Source organism: Crocodylus siamensis, chromosome 1 (assembly GCF_052110815.1).
Source record: "Crocodylus siamensis isolate JL-2025a chromosome 1, ASM5211081v1, whole genome shotgun sequence".
In the NCBI taxonomy this organism is placed as follows: domain Eukaryota; kingdom Metazoa; phylum Chordata; order Crocodylia; family Crocodylidae; genus Crocodylus; species Crocodylus siamensis.
This window is the reverse complement of record NC_143395.1, coordinates 233882796-233899356: the sequence shown is the minus strand read 5'-3', so window position 1 is coordinate 233899356 and position 16561 is coordinate 233882796. Positions and strand designations below refer to the sequence as shown.

The window sequence follows — 16561 nt, the reverse complement described above, 5'->3', positions numbered from 1 at the left end:
AGAACTGGAGAAGTCTGTATGTACTGTACCTTATCTTCTAAGGCTATGTAAGTAGTATCTGCTTTAATTTTATTAGTAGTCAGTGTTTTTGCATTAAAAAGACATATATGCAGGGCAGAACTCAAATGGAACTTTAACTCCCCTTGACTTTTGAGAAACTAATTATTCAAGCTTCACATTACACCAATATTTTTTGTAGAGTAGAGGTTTCTCCTAAGTTCCAGGATCAAGTTCTATTTCTGATGCTTCTTGCCTAATGTCCCCTTACTGATGAACTCCCTCAGGCCAAACTTCAGGTGAAATTTGGCTCGCATTAGTCCAAAAATAGAATACTTTACATTACCCCCTGTATCTCGCGTGCACACACGCCCTCTCCCTCAAACTGTTCTGTGCACTTAACGGAAAAATACTAATGGTTCATAGGGACAAATTTTGGCTTAGAGTTCAAGGAGATGCAACACAAGCCATACTTGAAAAAATTAGTCCAGTTGAGTGAATTATGTTTCAACAAAACTTGAATTTACAAGGTTGTTTTTTCTTTGAAAAGGAGGCAAAATTAGAAAAAAAAACCCAGCATAACTGGTATCACTTGCACTTTCCCCAACTTACTTGGTTTTTAGCCAATGATCTGAAAAAAATAAAAATAAAAACACAAACCTCCATTTTCAATAGAAAATAGTCTTATAAAATAAAAAAAACCCAAAACAAACCTGAAAGATGGCTTTACAAACCTGAAAGATGGCAATCTTAACAACCCTTGGCCAATTTTGTATTTTCTCATTCTAATGCCCTCAAAACATGTTACAAAGAATTACATTTATCTTAATACAGCCAAGTGGTATCCCCATTTAAGGGCAGGTAAGGTGGAGCATTGAGAAGCCTAACAAAGGAATCTGAAATACAACCAAAGAGTCCTGTTATCCTCTGTTCTTCACCAATTGTCCTGCGATGGCTGTCTTATGCCTTCTCCATCTGAAAACAACCACTGCCACAAACCAAGAGAGGAAAAACCGATGCAATCTGCAAGTCCTCTCAATTCCAAAATATTACTCATATATGCCCTGGCATCAAATCATCTGCTATTGCACTGAAGATACTATCATCTGTTCCCTATATAATGAACTCCTTACTCAACTGAAACCTCACTCCCATTCCTGTTCTTTCATACACTCGTTCCCTAACCGGCTGCATCCCAAATCACATAATTATTACTGGAAAGAATCCTCAACACTTTAATCTGTGGTTTGCATTTCCAGTTACAAATTGACAAAAGGAAGGAAAAAAACAATGACAAAGCACATTTCTACCCACTAACGGGGCAGAAAATACAGAGTTTTCTTGCCAGGGAGTTTCTACTATATTTCTCTCAACTCTTTCATGAAGCTAGCATTTATATGCATTTTAGCAAGAAAGAAGAAAAAACAAAGGTCTAAGTCAGAGCTCTGGGTCAGTACAGGGCAGAGTTTATTTTAATCACCAGTTTAAAGTCAAATGATCTGCCGATCTGCTCATATTTCAATAGTCATCTGTTTGTCTTCACTCTTTCCAAAATGAATGATATAACATTGCTGTGTAATGAGCTCATAGGAAGATGTAATCCAGAACTGAAGTCTGCATTAAGAAACTCTTGTTTCTGTCTCTCCCCAGCTTTCACCCTTTGCTGGGTTGTTCCGGGTCAAGCCAGCTCAGAGTAAAGCCAGGCTCCAGACTGCTCTCTCCCTCTTCATGTACTTCTATAAACAAAATGAGAATTTTCCCTCTTTCCCCCCCATCTTCCTCCATCACTTTTGCAGAATGAAAAATGCTGCAGTGAATATCTGGATTATGGGACAGGGGATTGATTCTAAATCACAGCCTTAAGGGGAATGGTGATGGTGAAAAATTCAGCATTACAGTATCAACCACCTGGATTTCTGGAGGATCAGATCTTGAGATAAAAGAGGGAGTTTTCCACATCAAGGCCACTGGCTCAAACCCAGCCCTGTTGGAAAAGACCAAACCATCAGAATCAAATGACCCATGTGAGATGTATGCTTGGGCCTCAACCAGTTCCAAACAGACATAAGTTCCTATCATTGGCCCTTGGTTGGCCAGCTCAGCAGAGGTGGAAGCATGAAAAAGACCATAAGAAATCACATTCCCTTCCCTTAGTGTTACCCTGTGAATACAATGCACTTCAGTTTTCAGGGCTATTGAGCTGGCTCCTCTGAGCTTCTAAAATGACCTATGCCAGCAGGAGGTTGGAGAATTTATTTTTCCTAAGAGACTAAACATATTTTAAATTGGGGAACTCAAGCACTTGTTTATCAAGTAGCATAGGACAGTTGTTCTCCATTTTTTTAGACTCAAGGCATCCCTTGGAAAGTACCAGCTGTTAGCTTTCGCTCATGTTTTGGTTATGGAAAAACATTGTATTTTCTCACATGCCACATGGCCTCCAAATAAGACATGCAGCTTGCTTTTTGGAAAGACAGAATGTAGAAAAAAGATTTTACCATTTATGGCTGCACAGAGCAAGGACAGAACCTAATATTCAGTTCACTCACCCTCCCTTTCCTGCACAGGCAAAAGCTATAGTTTTAACTCTTTCTCAGCAGAACAGAGCTCAGCCAAGAGCTGAAACAGTAGCTGCTGCTGAAGGCTGGATTCCATGGGTAGATCCAGGATTTTGAAAAGAGATAAAAGCAGTCTGCAGGGCTTGGAAATAGGGGAAGAGAGACCAAGAGGAGCTAACAGACAGCAAAACTGATAGCTCGATTAGTGGAACATGAAGATGACTAACAAGGAGAGAAGGTCATTAACACCTGCTGAGTAAAGAGCAATTAGCAGGAATCAGGTAGATTATAATGAGCCACTAAGTCAATTTACTCCCTCAGCACTGCCTGTATAGAACTGCCACTGCAGTTGCCAGGCAGCTGTCTTTTAAATTTGGGTGTAGCAGGAATTAAAGGGAGTGGGGAGGGAGGGCAACTGCATCACCACATGGTCTTTCCTCCCCAGCAATCTGCACCTACTGGAGTCTCTAACTCTCTCCCCCTGGCTCCTGGAGGGAAGAGAATGAAAACGAGAACAAAAACGAGCCACCATGGTGAGGCATGTTTCTCTTCTCAGCAGAAAAATCATCTTCCCTGCTTAAGACATGTACCTCAATTTTGGAAAGCAATTTTTTCTGGAAAAGGTGCATGTGGTATGTAAGTAAAAATTGTAACTGAATTCTTTGCCACAAAAGAATTTCTCTAAGCCCACAACAGGTCAGAATGTTTTTGACACTACAGATTCCTATTTGAAACTTCTGGGTCTCTCTTGTATAGGTATTTGCACATCTGACAGTGGTAATATTGAACAGCACCTTAGGGTACCCTCAAAAGGCTCTCTCTCAGCATCCCAGGGTGCAACACTCTGGTTGGAACCTGAGAAAAGCAATAAACACACTTTGTATTTAAAGTGAAGAGGTGTGGTATGATCGAGGGCTAGAAAGGGCGTGATGGAGGGCCTGGTGTGCTGGAGGGCTCTTTGGAATCCAGAAGTACAGACTTCTGGAAGAGTTATCATATGAGCTCTTGTACTCTTTAGAGCAGAGGTGGGCAAAATACAGCCCACAGGCTGTATCCAGTCCTCAAGGCCAATCTATCTGGCCCATGAGGCCCCTAAAAGTTTTAGAAAATTAATATTTATCTGCCCTTGGTTCCTGTAAAAAATGACTGAGCCAGGGGCAGCAGGACCCAGGGGAAGCCCCGCCAGGCTCCTGCAACCATACAGCCCACCCAGCTCCACCTTCCCCCCCAGCCAGAAGACCCAGCAGGGGCTGCTGGCCTGGGACAATAAGGCTGCACAGAACCAGAAACTCAGGTAACGGGGGGGAGGGGAAGGGCAGGGAAGGAGCTTGTGCTGAGCATGGGGAAAAGCGACCCCCTCCCCCGCCTTTTGGCCTGTGCTCCCTGCTGCAAGCACTCACAGCCCACGTGGGGCTGTCCTGAGCAGGCACAGGCAGCCCCACGTGGGCTGTGAGCAGCTGCAGTGCTGGACACTGGCCATGGGGCAGGCATGGGGCTGCTTTTCCCCGCACTCAGCACCAGCTCATCCCCTGCCAGTGAGCAGGGGGTCAGGGCTGCATGCTGCCCTCCGCTTGTACCACGAGGCTGGGGTGACCCTGGGAGTGAGTGGGTGCAGGAGTCAGTGGGAGCATGGGGCCCGCACTAGTGTCCCAGGGCCTGTGCCAGCAGGTCCCAGAGCAGGGCAGCAGGAGTACAGGATCCCAATCCCCCTCTCCCTGCTGGTGCAGCTCAGCCCGGCTCCACAGACCCCTACCAGCCTGCGCCCCACTTTGGGCCCCACCGGTGCTGACCCCGAGACATTGGTCCCAAGACATTAGGACATTGGTCCCAAGATAGTGACCAGGGGGCAGGGCACCTGTCAAGGGGTGGAACTACCCATGCGGCCCTTGACAGCTTGCCAAAACTGGGTAAGCAGCACTCTGCCCAAAATAATTGCCCACCCCTGCTTTAGAGGAACGTAGTAAATGCATCTAGCATGGGCAGGCTAAGGAGAGGGCACATATGCACTTATCTGAAGAGTGTGTGCACTACGGAGAAGGAGGAACTGTTTAGGATTTTGAGAGATGTCAACCAGGATCAAAATAACAAAGTTAAAAAGAAGATTCCAGACTGAGTTCAAGGAGCATTTATTAGTAGTGCCACCTGTTAGACTGCTGATCAGTCTCTCAAGAGAAAGTGAACTCCCGTTTCAGGAGACACTTCTAATCATTTGTCAAGAACATTTTAAATCCAATCCAGCCCCACTTCAAGTCTTTCAACCAAGATGGGTAGTTTGTCTTGAACCATCCCGTCCCTCATGCCCCATCAATTCTGGACTAGACACAAGCTTGACATTTTGTGGAATTCTTATGTCCCATATTATTATGCATGAGATCAGCCAGGAGGATCTCAGATATTAAATAGATTTCAAAGCTAGGGGATCAATATACTGCAAAACAATGCTCCTATTCACTCAGTACGTATGCTAGATGACCAAGTAATATTTTCCCTTCCTTTAAACCTTCCAGTCTATCATTTGATAATATACAACCACATTTCATTTTCAACTTGAGGAAGAAATTTCCTTATGTTTCAGATCATAAATTAACTGAAGTAACTTTATTTCTATGAAGTAGTAAATAAGGAAAGAAAAGGGATGAGGTCTCTGCCTTTAGCTAGCAAGTTCTGCCTTCACTGGAAAGAATCTGAACAAGACATTTTTCTACAGATGTTCATGGAAAAACATTTTAGAAAACCGCCACATTTCAAGGTTATTGTGGCAGGAGTGTGCGTATATGCCTGTGTGTGTGTGCAGTCTCCTGCTCATATATAAAATCTTACAGGCCTCCTACAGTTCAAACAGATAGCATTTCACAATGTGTACGTGCAATAAAAAGCTTTCCTTGAAACACAGCTGAACTCGGACAAAGTGATGTTACAAGACAGTTCTGGGTGGAAGCCAGGACTGAGGAAAGGATTTCTAATCCAAACAAGTCCCCAAGCTCCAAAGAGAAATCAATAAAGACGATAGAGAAGGATATTCCTACTGCCACTAAAAGCTTTTATGTAAAACTCTTTAAGAACTTCCTCTGCTGAGAGTTCCTCTGCTTTCTTATTGATCTCTTTCCCCCTCCCATCCCTCAAGGCGTAAACTCAGTATGTTCTTAAGAGATCAAGTTTTCAGACTGGCAGACTTGAACACACTCTGGTTGTGAATCATTACGCTAAGTTACCCAATTATAATCCACCAGCAGCAGTTAAAATCCCTGGTTGGTATACAGCAATGGTTCTAGAGCAATGGTTTTCTACCTGTGGATCGCGGACTCTGGGGCGGTCCACAGACTATGTCTAAGGGAGCTGAGAAGATGATCAATCAAAAGTATGATTATCTACCACACTTACAAAGCAAAGGGGTCTGCATCACCATTCAAAATTTTGGGGGGTCCTCAACTGAAAAAAAAAAAAAGGTTGAAAACCCCTGTTCTACAGAGTCAGGAATTTAAAAAATGGTAATATTTTGTGGGGGACAAATACACATCAAAGCAAGTTAGGTTACCCTCAGCAGGAATCTAGTCAACTCAAGACATCATACACAGTGGAACATTTTTGGATTTATAAGTCCATGAACTTGTTCCAACCTACTTCTAAGATTTCCTTTTCCATTGGCTTTCTCCCCTAGTCTCTACAAGTGCCACCACATCCTCTGCAATCCTGCTGTCTGGAATAGCCTGCCTTCAACTTTCATTCAGATCAAAATTTGTGCCCATTTTCTCCTCAGTAAAAGACTGGGATACCACCTTCTCTATTCCATAAAGTAGAAAAAAGAAAAATTAAACTGCACAAATCCAAAGGACAGAGCAGGCAGGAGCAGCAAGAGACGCACAGAGAGGTGTGGAAAAGACTTTTGCATGCCCAGGTTTCTGAGCATGAGCGGGAAGTCATGTGTTTTGTTCGAGTGTGTTTGCCAGGGTCTGTTCTAACTGAGCCTAATGATCTCCTTTTCCTCTAGAGATGCTTCAGACAACATCAAAACTTGAATACATATTGACACAAACTGTATTGAACCAGAATTCAGGACAAGAGTCCAAATAAACTCTAGATAAACAGGTTTTAATAGTGTCAAATAGTTAAGCAGCAGGTCAAGACAGCAGAAAGGTTTTAGAAGAACTGTTTTTACAAGCAGTAGCTCACATGGAAAATCCAGAGCAGATAATATAGTTCTAGCTAGACAAGGCTGCAAAGTGCCCCTCCTCTCCCTCCTCCAAAAGCAACTCATCATGGGAATGTGGAAATTTTAAGTCAGCCATTGCTATTTGCCAGTTTTATTTTTATTTTTTTTGTTGGGGGGGTGAAATCTCATCTTCTGGAAGAATGAAGAGAAATGAAAGCCTCTTTCTTAGGAGACTTTCTTAGCAAAAAGATGCCTACACACATCACCCCCTTGCTTGGCTCCAAGGCTTTCCTGCCTACAGGGGAAATTAATCAAGTGCCTTATTCTTAAACTATTTCAGTAGTAAGACAAAGTGAATATATTTGGAAGTATCATTAGCAAATCGCAGGGAGGAGAAAAGATGGCCAGGCCCTTGGTATGAAAAAAATCTCACCCTTTCAGTCTTCTCAGAGTTTTCAAATAATTCCCAGCAAATGCAGTGACAGAACAGTGAGACCAAGAAAGTGCAAGTGACAGCTCACTAAACGGTTTTGAAATGGCAACACAAACTTAGATAATGTCTACCCTGTTCCAGCGATAAGCCCCGTGACACTACAGACTGGTTCAGCATGGATAATTAATGCTTTCTTTTTCAGGCTCCGTTTTTACATTAAAAGGAGAAGAGTTGTCTAGAAGTGAAACTCATCTTGAAAGTTTAGTTCCCACCATTAAAGTGAAGTGGCACTTCCAACACTGCTGGTTTCTGACAAGGTCAGGACACCACACAAACGTAATAGAAAACATCTTGGAATGATACCCAAGGCTGTGCCTGTGGCCCTCACTTCACTGTGGCTGTTGTAAGAAGTTATAATAGTAACTGCCTAGCTGAGGGGGATCGGTGAATGGCCGAAGTATTGTTAAACTAACTGGACAAGCAGAAGTGTATGTAAACTTCTATCCTTGAAACCACTAAAATCCAACCTCTCCACCCCTAATAGGTTTTAAATACTGCACAAAACAGTGTATGGGGGACACAGAAATGAGAATCTGTATGACAGATGAGGGAGAAGGCCTAACAGGAACACAGCAGTACAGGGAGAGACAGAGATAAAAAGTTAACTCCACCGATACATTTCTTTACAAGTTCCTTTCTAAGATTCCCCAACAAATACCCATTAGCTCAGAATTAAGCTGCCCACATGCACTTCTATCTGCTTAATCCAAGAAATTGCCAGTTACACTCATATCAATGTACTAACCAGCCTCAATTCATGTATAGTCAAGCTAAACACCAGCTCTCCAACACCACCACAAACTGACTCTGAATTCATTCTATACTGGCCAGAGCCAACCATAAGGGAGTGCGGGGACCCCTTAATATTTTTATAGAGCGGGATGGAGGCAGCAGCCCTGGCTGTGGCGCTGGCACTGAGGGTGCTCCTGCTGGTACAGCCCACCCCAGGGGTCACTTGCAGTGTGGGGCAGCCAAGGTGAGGGCTGCACCAGGCGGGCCAGGCTGGATTGGGAACTCCTTTGAGGCAGGGGGCCCCGAGCTGAGCCGCAGTGCCCAGCAGCCTTGCAGGAGCTCAAGGCCAGGCTGTGCTGTGAGGCAGGCACTAGGCAGCACCTCTGCTGCAGCCCTCAGAGCCAGCATGTTGAAGCATGGGGCCCAGGGCAGTTGCCCTGATTCACCATACCCTAGGGACAGCCCTGATACCAGCCCCTACACACACATACTGTGACTCAGACTTGATGACAACAGTGTACAGGCAGCATATCTAAAAGTATGGCCCCGAAGTTAGAGGGTAGCTACAAGTATATAAGAAATATCTGCATCTAGCTGACACTGCAGTTCAGGTTGCGAGTTTGAGTGGGATTCTGGGAAACAGACCGCATATATAGGTATTCAGGATGGCATGCAGAACTGGAGTCTAAGTATGATGGCTTATTCAGGGATTTGGATAGCAAGGTATGCAAGCTAAACTGGCCAAGACGAGTTTCTGGATTTTTAGTGATTACGTTTTTAGGAAATGAACTTGGGCAATTTGGTTGTGAGCTAATTAAGTTTGTTTTGGAACAGGAACAGAAACATTAACGGGGTTTTTTCACAGCTTTTAATTAAGGTTCTCCCAAAGCAATTTTTAAATAGAAGCAATTTAGTGAGATTGAGCTGGCAAGTGTGGTAGCCATGCTGCACTCGGAAACAGGCCCCCACAATGTGGGCTCTTAAAACCTGTATTAGTGAAAGAAATCTCATAGGCAAGATACCAAGGTTAATCCCAGTCTTGGAAGAACGATGAAAGTGCCAATGCAGGAGAGATGTGCAAAGCCTACAGCAAAGCCATCAGTACAGTGATGCTCTCAGTTCCAGCTAAACGGCAGGAGCCACAACCCCAGAGACATGAGCATCACTGTCACAAGCACTTTATAGTACTCCTCTCTTCCACCACCCTAAATACACACCAATTAGTTCTGTACTGACCTGAGTTCTGGAAAGCTATCTGGATAGGATTGGATAAGCCATTCACTGCTTCTCGCCACATGCCACCACCGCCTGGGGACCAGGCAGTCACAACACAGCGATACAGCCCAGCATCAGAAATCTGGGTCTGGTACATCCTGTAGCGGAACTCATTCTCCTGGACCTTCTCCAGGACCACACCGTCCACTCGAGCCTGGTCTTTCCAGTCTTCCAACCTCACTACTGAATCCTGATTCAAGGAAATTATGCGAGTGGTCCCATTGGGGTTAGACTGGTCTGTCGGAGGTTTCTCTGCTGTGATGAGCACGGAGTAGCGTGGTGTCTTGATATTCTTGGAAGACACCTTGCATGTCATCTCAAAGGTGTGACCTGCCACAAAGAACGACTTCAGTTTCACAGCCTCCACTGTCAGCTTGTAATCTGAAGAAAGGAAGGAAATAAGCAGCAATGGAGGGATTAGTATACAGTCGCCTGCATCACCTTTCAACTTAGATTCCATAGTGATTCACCAGTTAATATACATAGCCACAGAAGACTTCACCCACTACAGGAGAAGAGTACAGAAAGCACGTAACAGCACATAGTGACACAACACAACAGCCAGAGCAGGATGTGAAGCTCAGCTATAAGTCTTCATAAACACTGCAGAGAAAAGGCACAACTTACTCAAGTTAGAAAGTTGCTAGTATCATTAGGACTAGCTCCCCTACTCTTGGCAGTGGGGAGGGGCAAGAAAGTGTCCTATGGTATTAGGGCCTGAGTTTTAGCTCATAACTAAAATGGCACTTTTGGTAGCAGAGTACTAGGATACTGGTCCCATGCCTACAGCTCAAAATGAAAACAATCTAGCAGGCAGTCCCACCAGTACTTCCGATCATATTTTAGGTTTTCCTTGGAGACTTAGCCAAGCAGTGCTTGAGTTTGATTTGGGTTAGCCTGCAAACCAATTAGGACCACAACATAAAGGAGTTTTCTTGCAGAAATAAAATTTCCCAAGCGCATGGATAAATTTGGGGAAGAACTGCAGAATCGCTGCAGTCAACCCATTCACTTAAGTCTGTCAGGAGGTTTTAGCATCCCTCCAACAAATTTTACACAAATTGCAACAACAGTATCATAAAAATTACAACTTTGTTCCTTTTCCCCAGCCCACTCCTTTTTTTCACTTTTCCCCAAATCCATGGGATCCTTCAACAATAGGATATTGGAGTTGGGTAGAGACCTCCAACATAAAAATATCTGAGATCAAGAAAACAAAATTCAGAAAATTATAGGCAAGTGAAAAAAGTAAAGTAAAATCTAGATAATTCATCATAGCAAGGGGATATTATCACCAAGTAATCACCAGTTGTTATCCATTTTCAACTTTTCCTGAGATGTGTTGTGTATACCAAATCAAGATGCAGTAAAGAATGATTTTTAACATTTATGATTAAAAAATATTACAAAAAACTTTAACTGCAAATTGGACACAATCTGGTTTGCCATATGAGAATCATAAAAGATTACACAGATAAATGTGTAATATAAAGTTTTTTATTAAAAAAATTCAGAATGCTCCATACATGATGAGAATTACATGATTTATAATGAAGTAAAATAATTAGTCAAAGATTTTTGCTTTGCTTGATTACATTCACTCATTGCCAGAATAGAAGATAATTCTGCAAAATAGAACAGTTGATCATTATGTCTTGAGCCAAGAATAGCTGATGAGTATCCAGTGCTTTGTAAGTATCATTTGGCTTGAAAGGTGCTATGGAGGACAACTTTTAAGCTGTTTATCAGAAAAATTCTATTGTGATTTAGTAGGCATGCACATTTAGAAATGACTACTTATGCTTCAATAGATGACAAGTTAGCCTAATGAATAAGATCATAGTGATAAGTTATCTCAGCAAACAATTAAGTAGATTTCTTGGTCAATAAAGGAAGGCTAGGTACCATGCACGTAATAATTGCCTCAAAAAAATGGGTCTCTTAAGACACCAAAAGACCACAATATCTGAGGTCAGGTTAGCACACAGAAGCTACCCCAATATCTGTAATATTAATTTTAAAAATTCCCTCCTCATTTATGGTCATATGGTCCATTATGTATCGATTTACTAGTTTAGATTGCCTGGGTAAATGCCAGGGTTTTGAAGAATTGCCATAATGTCTTCATGGCCAATCCCATGATGCAGAAAGCAAGGCTTTCAGGTGACACCAATATCCTTCCTGCATCTCTGACTTACTGATTGTGAATCTCATGAGTTCCTGTAGCCAGAGTGAGTATATACTCACTATCTTGTGCATAATGAAATCAAAACTGTTTATTGGTTTACCTTGCTCATCCCCTCCGAAACACAGGTGGACTGTTCCTTTTTAAGTGTAATGCCTCATGGCCATTTAAAAGACCATATTAACCTGACCTGGGTGAGTATGCCTTCAACCCACATTTCCTACTTTCTTACAAAATGTGAATATCCAAGTTTGATGAATATCCAGTTTTGTACTGTTTCTGGTATAGTGCATTTTCTTTATAGAAAGAGACTGCTTGTATGTTAAGACGCAGTCCACTTGCATGCAGGATGAAACCTTATAAGACCAGAGGGAAATAAACTATGGTGAGATTGTAACCTCCTCCCCAAAAATGTAACCAATTCTGGGATGCTTGCCCTCCCCCATGAGAGCAAAAATCACTTCTGATTACATTTTGCAGTGTTTTGCCTTCAAGGAAGCAGTGTGCACAATGCCTAAACATAACTCACAAGTGAGGAATTTGGTATGAACATTTTAAATCTGTGCTGTATAAAGTAGATCACAGTTCCATCCTATACAAAGTAATTTCAGAAGAAAAGGAACAAGGTTTTCTACCAGCTATCTGTATTTTTTATTCTAAACAAAAAAGAATTCAGATTAGTAGAGATATTCAATTAAATGCTAAGAAGTCAGTAACACCAAAATGACTCAAGTCTCTGCTCTCCTGTCCATACACGCTGCAATCTAATCATATGATTAGATATTTTTCAAATCCATTTTATCTTACCGTCTCTGCAACAATTTGAAGCCATTATTTGTATTGTTGTAGTTTTACATATAGTGCATAATACTGTCTTGGGACAGAAACTATATGGTAAAAGGGAAAAAATTCATTCCTCTGTAGACCCAACTTTTAAAACTACTTATCTTCTAATTTTTCTTAGAATAATCCTCCATTATAACACAGCCTCAAAACCAGGCCTTTAAGGCAGTTGGATACTAAAGTCTCTTCATTAAATTAATTTTCAACCTCTGTCTACTATGCCTTTAAGAGACTTTTTTCTCCTTGATGGACAGACAAGGCCCTGGACAGAAACAGCCAGCACATTCAAATTTCCACAAATCAATGAGCTCAGCCTTGCTTGTTCTAACATCAATAGGCATTTGGTCCTGGTTTTAGAGCAGCATGAAACCAACTGCATGTGGAAATGCTTGGATCTCTTGCAGACGGCTCTCAACTGCCTGCAGCATCATACCTTATTAGTATCTTAAACACACACAGCTGCATTAACTAGGTCTTTTATTATAAAATACTTAGCAGTATCACTGAAGCAGGAGTACGCTTGGCTTTATACTTTTAACAGACTTGTCTTTGTCCTTAAAGTATTTCAAGATTAATAAAGTTAATCTGAAATAATTTACAGTCCTTTGATTCTCACATTACTGATTTGAATATCATGATGTTTCTAATTAGACAAGTTTGACAGTGGATTTTCCCCTTCCCCATTCACCTGTTAGCATAACCTCATACAAAATACTCAATTGTATGAGGCAGTAACTTTGGTAAGAACAAGGGATAACAGTGAAATACCCTGGTTTTAGTTATTAAAATAATTACTGGTGTAATTTCACTGTAGACAACTGTACTAAAGGCAGTGAAGGGCATGTGCATTTCCAGTGCAGGTCCAATTTTGGCTCAGTTTCCAAACCGACAGGTTAAAATGACAATATTGGTGGAATTGTCCTAGCAAATTTAAGTAAATAAGGTGAGGATTGTTGATGCATCAGACAAATGAAGATACAACAATAGATAAGAGGTATATCAGATAGAGAAGGGACTGCTGGCAAGGCAAGGGGAGAAATTACTGTTGTTGAGAACAGTAGTCCAAGAGGCAATATTATTACCTTCTGTGCCCAACCAGCTAGGGAATTAACTGCAGTCAGTAAGAATGTCTGCATGCCGGTGCAAGAAGTATGAGCAACCACATGGAGGACTGTGTACTAGAAGATACAAAAATGTCAGACTTGATGTTACAGGGAAAAACATGGTGGAATGGCAGTCATGACTGAAACACAGGTATGAAAGGACATGTACAATTCAGGAAAGACAGAAACAAACAAACATCACAAACTAATTGTGTGAATAATACAGAGATCATGGGTAGGGATGAGAGAGAATAAAAGTATTGCCCCAAAGTTAGATGGAATACTTTGCCTCAGTTTTCACAAAGCAAAAGGATTTGAAACATGGGGACAAAGGATAGATGGCTAATGGGATGAGGGAATAAAACTGCAAGTTACTACAGCAAAGGTGAAAAGCAAATACAAATCTCAACACACTCAAATTCAGAGGGGCAGGAAGGGTAGAAAAAACAGATCCTCTTCATCCATAAATCTGAATGAACTGGCATAGGACACCACAGGTCTGATAAGATGGATTTTTAGTGCACGATCAATTTAGGGATGGTATCACTTGGTTTGAGAATAGCAAAAAGTATTTTCCAGACAAAGGACGTAGTTATCTCCTCTAGCTGAACTTCAGTAAAGCATTTGATGTAGTGCCACAAGGGAAGCTATTAAACTGGAAAAGATGAAGGTTAGAAAAATAAGGAACTGGCTAAAAAAGGAAATGACACTGAGCTGTGCTGAAAGGGGAAACATCAGGATGGAGGAGACTACTAACAGAACTTCTCAAGGATCAGTCTTGGGACCAATCTTGTTTAATATCTTCATTAATGATTTGCACAAAAAAAGTAGGAGTGTGCTGATAAAAGTCAGGAAGTATTAACAATAGAGGAAAACAGGGCAACCTTGAGGACTGAAATAACAGAAAACATAGGATGAAATCCAACAGCACAAAGGGCAATGTCATACATATAGGGAGCAGTATGAATATCTGCTGTAAACTATGAATTCATTGCTTAAAAGATAAGCAAGGTGGAGGAGCACCTGGGATGCCAGTCGCTCACAAGATGACTGTCAGTTGCCAATATGATGCAGCCTTGAAAGACAAAACGTGGCCTTGAATATATGGCACAAGACTTTTTCAGCAGAAGGAAAAATTAAGGCCACTGTGCAAGCCACTAGTGAGATTTCAGCTGAAATACTTTACTGTGTACAATGCTAGTCAGATCTATTCATAGTTTAGTAGGTGTTAGGGTTGGAAGGGACCTCAGTACATCGAATCCAACCCCCTGCCCTGGGCAGCAAAGAGTGCTAGTGTCAGATGACCCCAGCTAGGTGCTTGTCCAGTCTCCTCTTGAAGACCTCCAAGGTAGGGGAAAGCACCACCTCCCTTGAAAGCCCATTCCAGATTCTGGAAACCCTTACTGTGAAGAAATTCTTTCTAATGTCCAACCTAAATTTGCTCTCTGTCAATATGTGACCATTATTCCTAGCTATTCAGAGGAATGCAATCGTATTAGAACAGATGCAGAGAAGGGTCTTCCTGGATGAGTACACATATGAAGAGCTTGTCTTAAGATAAGGAGACTAAAAGGGCATGGCTTATTCAGTCTACCAAAACAAAGACTGGGGGGAATACAACTACTGTGTATAAATACAAGCATGAAAAGCCAAACACAAATATCCAGGCTGAAGGACAAAGTCGATACAAATACTAATGAGATTTACCAATAACTGGCCATGAATACAACTAGAAAATACAAAAAGGTTCATAACCATCAGAAAAGTAAAATTCTGCAAAACATTCTCCCAACAGTAGTGGGGCTTTTAAGATGGTACTTGATCAATTTAGGGGTGGCACTATAGGATATTTTTGCTTGCAATAGGAAGGGACTAAAACACTGTGACCCTGGAGATCCTTTCCAGTCTGTCAACCACAGTGTACTACTTAAGGATTGCTCCACAGCTCAAGATTAAAACACATTAGGACAGTGGGAAAGAAGAGCCAGGAAGAACACAGTGAGCTCATCAGGTCTGTGACGTATTAGAAGGCAGTAAAAGGACCAAGGAAAGAATTTATATGATCCTCTCCAGTGAAGTCATCCAGCAGAAGGATGTTTTTGTAGGCAGGGGGAAAATATTCTTTCACCAGATTCTGATCAAGTTCAGATCTCATTCCAATCCTAAAGTCTCATAAATCCTTTTTTCCTGGAGACTTTAGGGCAGCCCCAGTCTAGCAGACACTATGAAATGGATTTCTTCATTCAGAGAGAGGCTCCAATTTAATACAGTTCAGAGGATCGGGGCTGTTTTGCAGACCTTACGTAAATAGAATCCAAACTCTCCTCCAAAGGATACTACACTGGAGGCTCATCATATATTATTTAAAAAGCATGTACTGGCCTACTAAGGACTCCTTGGTTAGGGGTCCTCTCTTGTGAAATGGTACACCTCTGACAAGGTCAAAACTGGACTTCAGTAAGAACACCGGACTTTAGAAAAGCAGACCTTCAGACCTTGACTTTCTCAGGGAGCTGATGAGCAGGATGCTCTGGGAGGCCAATCTGAGGGGAAAAGAAGTCCAGGAGAGCTGGCTGTATTTTAGAAAAACCTTACTAAGGGCACAGGAACAAATCATCCTGATGTGCAGGAAGACTAGCAAGTATGACAGAAGACCAGTTTGGGTCAGCAGAGAACTCTTCACTGAGCTAACACACAAAAAGGAAGCTTACAAGAATGTCAACAGCATGGAGAGGGTCCAGAGGAGGGCCACTCGTATGATCAGGGGACAACAGGGCAGGCCCTATGAGGACAGGCTACGGGACCTGAACCTGTTCAGCCTCCAAAAGAGAAGGCTGAGGGGGGATCTTGTGGCCTGTTACAAACTAGTCAGGGGGGGATCAGCAGGCACTGGGGGAGTCCCTGTTCCCCTGAGCACCGCCAGGAGTGACCAGGAATAACGGTCACAAGCTGGCGGAGGGTAGGTTTAGGTTAGATATCAGGAGGCGCTACTTCACAGTCAGGGCGGCTAGGGTCTGGAACCAACTTCCAAGAGAAGTGGGGTGTTTAAGAGGAGGTTAGATGAACATCTTGCTGGGGTCGTTTGACCCCAGTACTCTTTCCTGCCATGGCAGGGGGTCGGACTAGATGATCTGCTCAGGTCCCTTCCGACCCTACCAACTATGAAACTATAAGAAACTAGAATAAATTACTAGGGAGGAATGCAAGAGTACTGCTCGGGCATGC

The 16561-nt window shown here is 42.4% G+C and overlaps 1 protein-coding gene across 1 annotated transcript in view; it reads right to left on the bottom strand.

Annotated features, from left to right (window-relative positions):
* Window positions 1–16561, bottom strand: part of PTGFRN (prostaglandin F2 receptor inhibitor) — a 104667-nt gene that overhangs the window by 21239 nt on the left and 66867 nt on the right. Inside the window, exon 6 of the mRNA XM_090059306.1 lies at window positions 9167–9586. Within this exon, the coding sequence (XP_089915432.1) occupies window positions 9167–9586 (420 nt within the window). The remainder of the gene's footprint in view (window positions 1–9166; window positions 9587–16561) is intronic.